This window comes from Bos mutus, unplaced genomic scaffold, assembly GCF_027580195.1.
Source record: "Bos mutus isolate GX-2022 unplaced genomic scaffold, NWIPB_WYAK_1.1 CTG326, whole genome shotgun sequence".
NCBI lineage: Eukaryota > Metazoa > Chordata > Mammalia > Artiodactyla > Bovidae > Bos > Bos mutus.
Window position 1 is genome coordinate 57,477 of NW_027219816.1, and position 5,136 is coordinate 62,612.

General features: G+C 37.8%; 1 protein-coding gene across 1 annotated transcript; it reads right to left on the reverse strand.

The window, feature by feature from the left end:
* Positions 1-276: 276 nt before the first annotated feature.
* OR8K5 (olfactory receptor family 8 subfamily K member 5) lies at positions 277-1,218 on the reverse strand. The gene has a single exon (XM_014483300.2). It carries the CDS (start codon positions 1,216-1,218, stop codon positions 277-279), a length of 942 nt encoding a protein of 313 aa, XP_014338786.2.
* Between the last annotated feature and the right edge of the window lie 3,918 nt (positions 1,219-5,136).

The following is a 5,136-nucleotide window of genomic DNA, read 5'->3' on the forward strand; positions in this document are numbered from 1 at the left end:
TTCTATACATCTGTGTCTCTTTTGCTGTCTTGCATACAGGGTTGTCATTGCCATCTTTCTAAATTCCATATATATGCGTTAATATACTGTATTGGTGTTTTTCTTTCTGGCTTACTTCACTCTGTATAATAGGCTCCAGTTTATCTACCTCATTAGAACTGATTCAAATGTATTCTTTTTAATTGCTGAGTAATACTCCATTGTGTATATGTACCACAGCTTTCTTATCCATTCATCTGCTGGTGGAAATACTATTTCTTATTTCATTATTGGATGTTAGATACAAAGTTTGCACTTATTCTTTAAGACCATTTGGAAGGCACTGTTTACTTCTTTGTTCCTTAAGCTGTAGATGAAGGGGTTAAGCATGGGAATCACTAAAGTATAAAACACAGAGGCCATTTTATCTGTATCAAAGGAGTGAGTGGTGTTGGGCTGCATATACATAAATAGTAGAGACCCATAGAACACTACCACCACCATCAGGTGAGAACCACATGTGGAGAAAGCTTTTTTCCTGCTCTCTGCAGAACGTATTTGAAATATTACTGTCAGGATCAGTATGTAGGACATTAGGATGACCAGGAGGGAAGAGATCAAATTAAATGCTGAAAACAGTATGATCAACAATTCTATTTCTTGTGCGTTTGAGCAGAGCATAAGTAACAAGGGAACATCATCACAGTAGAAATGACTGATGACATTAGAGCCACAAAAAGTCAATGTAAAAATCTTAATAGTAAACATGAGTGCCTGAAAGGTACTGTAGAGGTATGGAATGCCTACCAGCATATGACAAAGTCTCTGGGACATGATAACATGGTATAGCAGAGGGTTGCAGATAGCCAAGTAGCGGTCATAGGCCATGGCTGACAAGATAAAAAATTCACTGATAATGAACATAAGGAAGAAAGCCAACTGTGTGGCACATGCATAATAGGAAATGGTATTTTGATCCACAACAAAATTCACCAGCATCTTGGGGCAAATGACAGTAGAATTACCAAGATCAATGAAAGCCAGGTATTTGATAAAGAAGTACATAGGTGTGTGCAGCCAGGAATCCACTTGAGTTAAGATGATCATGCCCAGATTTCCCACCACTGTGATTGTGTAGATGATGAGGAAGGCTCCGAAAAGGGGAGTCTGAAGCTCAGGCTGCTTTGTGACCCCCATCAGAATGAATTCAGTCAGTGATGATCGATTCTGTTGGTCCATTTAGTCCAGTTAGCTTTTCTGGAAAGAAATAGGTTAGTTTTCCCATGATGTCATTTAATTAAGTATAATATTTTTAGAGAGAATAGATATTTTACTTCATGACAAGGGATAGAAAAGTAATTTCCATATCTTATTTTGAAACTAAAATAAAGGACAGAATCTTCTACATTCCAAAAAGTGGAAATCCTAGGAAATCACATGAACTGTTACTACAGATTAAATAGAGTCAGTGATGTTTGGAAAATATCCGTTGATTTAAATTACCATATAGGTATTAACACAGAAATATAGACTTTATTTCATCTATACAAGGATATCACATTTTTCTTTAATACACTTCCACTTTCATCTGAGAATTCTTTTGGACTTCTCAAATTGCACAATATAGTATATATTGTACAATACAAAGCATAGTACCATAATTTTTAAAATGTTTCACGGTTAAGTGCTGCCTTCTGCATTTCATAAAATTTACATACGCTTCCCTGGTGGCTCAATTGGCAAAGAATCTGCCTGCAATGCAGAAGACCCAGGTTCTATCCCTGGGTGGAGAAGATGCTCTGGAGGAGAAAATGGCAACCCACTCCAGCATTCTAGCCTGGAAAATCCCATGGACAGAGGAGCCTGGTAGGCTGCAGTCCATGGGGTCACAAAAAGTCAAATACTTAGTGACTAAATCACCAGTCAGTAAAAACAATTAGAACTTCTCTTAGCTTAATCCATCTGGATTCCTTTTTTTCAGTTTCTCTTCCAACAAAATCTGGAACTCTGTAAGCATGACTTTCAATTGGAGGAGTAATTCGAGTTCAAAAATCTCAATCAGAGAAAATATAGGATAGAATTATTAAAAGTAATAAAATGCTCAACTTTTGCCTGAGAAATCCAAATGGGCCAAGGCAGAAACTCGTATCTGGTGAAACTTGTGGAATCTGTCGATGAAAAAATTTATCAGTTGATCTAAGAATTAAGTAGAAGATCTTATTTGAACCAGACTAAGGATTATAACCCAGAAACAGCCTCTCAGAAAGTTCTGGAATTGTTCTATCTTTTAAAGGTCAAAGCACAGTCAAGTAATTTTCTGAGACGAAGAGCTGTTCATTGAATGATGTATTTTTGACAGTGTAAACAAACCAGATCTACATGTACAATTAGTGATGGGTCAGGGGTCATCATGGTGAGCCCCTTACAAGAAGGAAGGTTATTTCCTAAGGATTTATCTTGCTGATGCTAGGAGAACGTGTCTCTTTGTTTTTCAGTAGACATTTCTGCTGATGGGAAGACACAGTGCACAGTAGAGGGGAGAGAGGATGTCAAAGGAAGAGAAACAAAAATTATGTACACATTTCTCTGACTTGCCTTAGAACGTGCATTTTTATTTCATCAGAGCTGTCAGAGAGGAAAGAATTCTCCTCTACCATCTTCCTAAGTTCTCTTAGCTGGTTGGTGGGTCTGAGAATTAAATTGCCATCAGATAGATTTGCAGGAAGAAATCAAATAAAAGTTGTAGGACATGTATACATGGAAGCAACTCAGGAAAACTGAGTAGCTCATCAAAATGGCCAAAGTCTTTACCTTAAATACTGTCTTCAGCTAGAGACAAAAGAGGATGTTGAGGGTAGTGGTTTGGGACTTCAAAGGAGCAGGAGGGAATTCGCATGGAGATGGAAAAACAAATGCTTCATAAACTGATATCTGCTGGGTCTGGTAGAGAGAGTGGTACAGAGTGGACTTGGATCTCTAGGCTTTGCCTGCATTTGCCTGACTACACCTAGCCGACTTTCTCTGCAGATGTCAACAGCGCTTTATCTAGTATTTTTTAGACAATCAGGGGAAGATCAAAAATTCTTCTGGAGTCTTTTGGATCTTGATTGTTTTCAGCTGGAAATAACCCACATGCCAAAGAGACATTTTGGGGGCTTGGGGTCAAATATTGCTCCCTTACAAAGCCAACCGGAAGGTTAGCTGGAGTCTGAGGCCACTCAGTGGCACTTTGTAGATTTTAGTACTGATTTAGCCAGTTTGATTCAAAGACTAGGGATGTAATACTGGAGATTGCTGAGCTATTTCTACCCCTTTCTCCTAGATGATGTCGTCTGCAGAGTCCCCATTGAATCCCATTCTGCTTTCAGGCCCCTTCTCATTTTACAGATAAGAACCCAGTGTTTCAGACTCTACTCTCAAGGTTTTCCTGCAGAATGGGAGACACACTGAGTTCAGTTCAGTTCAGTCACTCAGTCCTGTCCGACTCTGTGATCCCATGGACTGCAGCTCACCAGGCCTCCCTGTCCATTCCAACTCCCGGAGTTTACTCAAACTCATGTCCATTGAGTCGGTGATGCCATCCAACCATCTCATCCTCTGTCAACCCCTTCTCCTCCTGCCCTCAATCTTTCCCAGCATCAGGGTCTTTTCAAATGAGTCAGCTCTTCACATCAGGTGGCCAAAGTCTTGGAGTTTCAGCTTCAACATCAGTCCTTCCAATGAACACTTAGGACTGATCTCCTTTAGGATGGACTGGTTGGATCTCCTTGCAGTCCAAGGGACTCTCAAGAGTCTTCTCCAACACCACACTTCAAAAGCATCAATTCTTTGGTGTTCAGCTTTCTTTATAGTCCAACTCTCACATCCATATATGACTACTGGAAAAACGATAGCCTTGACTAGATGGACCTTTGTTGGCAAAGTAATATTTCTGATTTTTAATATGCTGTCTAGGTTGGTCATAACTGAGTTAAGACAATCCAAAATTCCAGTACCCTTTCAAGTCTTCAGTGTTTGCCAAGAATTATTTTAGTGTTTACTGAGTTGATCTCCATTTTCAGCGTTAGTGATTACCTCCCTCTGAAGATGTCTTGATTCTTTTACCCTGCTCATTCTAGTATGAGAATTTACCCCATTAAAATACTTTGAAATGCACAATACAGTATTATTAACTGTGTACACAATGGCGTATAGCATATTTTTATCCTATTCGTCTTGCAAAATTGTAATTTTATACCTGTTGATTAAAAGTTCCCCATATGATCCAACAACCTCACTTCTACTATTTATAGAAATAGCAGCTGCTAGAATCTTAAAGAGGTATTGATATCCTGTCCATTCTTCTATTTCAGGAAAGAATATCTCCAGTCATTTTGATGCAGCATTTTATGCACTTCCATTTAGGGAATTAAGGCATAAAAAATGCAAAAATTATGCAAAAGAATGACTGACTTTTCAGTCTTCAGACATAATGATAGCAGTTAGGAGTTATCTGAGGGTCAGGGCTTTCTCAGTAACTCTTAAATCATTCTATTTATTTGCCAGTCTATTTTTTTCAGTTTACAAAGCCTTTCCTGAAAACAAACAAGCAAACAAAAAACACAAATCAAGTAGTAAGCAACCAGTAGGGGAAAAAAGCAGACAACTAAAAAATGTAAAAGTTCATATATAAGGACTTTATTAGTCACTTAGTTGTGTCCAACTTTTTGTGAGCCCAAGGACTATAGGCTGCCAGGCTCCTTTGTCTGTGGAATTCTCCAGGAAAGAATACTGGAGTGGGTAGACATTCCCTTCTCCAGAGGATCTTCCCAGCTCTGAGATCAAACCCTCCTGCATTGTAGGCAGATTCTTTAGCATATGAGCCACCAGGAAAGTGCCGTAAAGACTTATATCATTATATTAAAATTGTTTTCACTTAAAATATTGCAAATTTTTAAAATATATATTATAATATATAATACATAATTTAATGTATTCTTTTTAAATATTGCATTGTATATGTTTATATGAATAATAATAATCAAATAGTACAAAATACATCTACTAAAAATTCTTTTATCTAAAATTCAGAGGTAACTGGGCATCCTATATCTTATCTAGATGAATGTTAATCTTAATAGATTCTAATAGATGAGATCAGTGATGATTTTTTCAGAT

What these genes read in the sequence shown, in the direction of transcription:
- OR8K5 (XM_014483300.2), bottom strand. Translation starts at nt 1,218, where the DNA reads ATGGACCAACAGAATCGATCATCACTGACTGAATTCATTCTGATGGGG.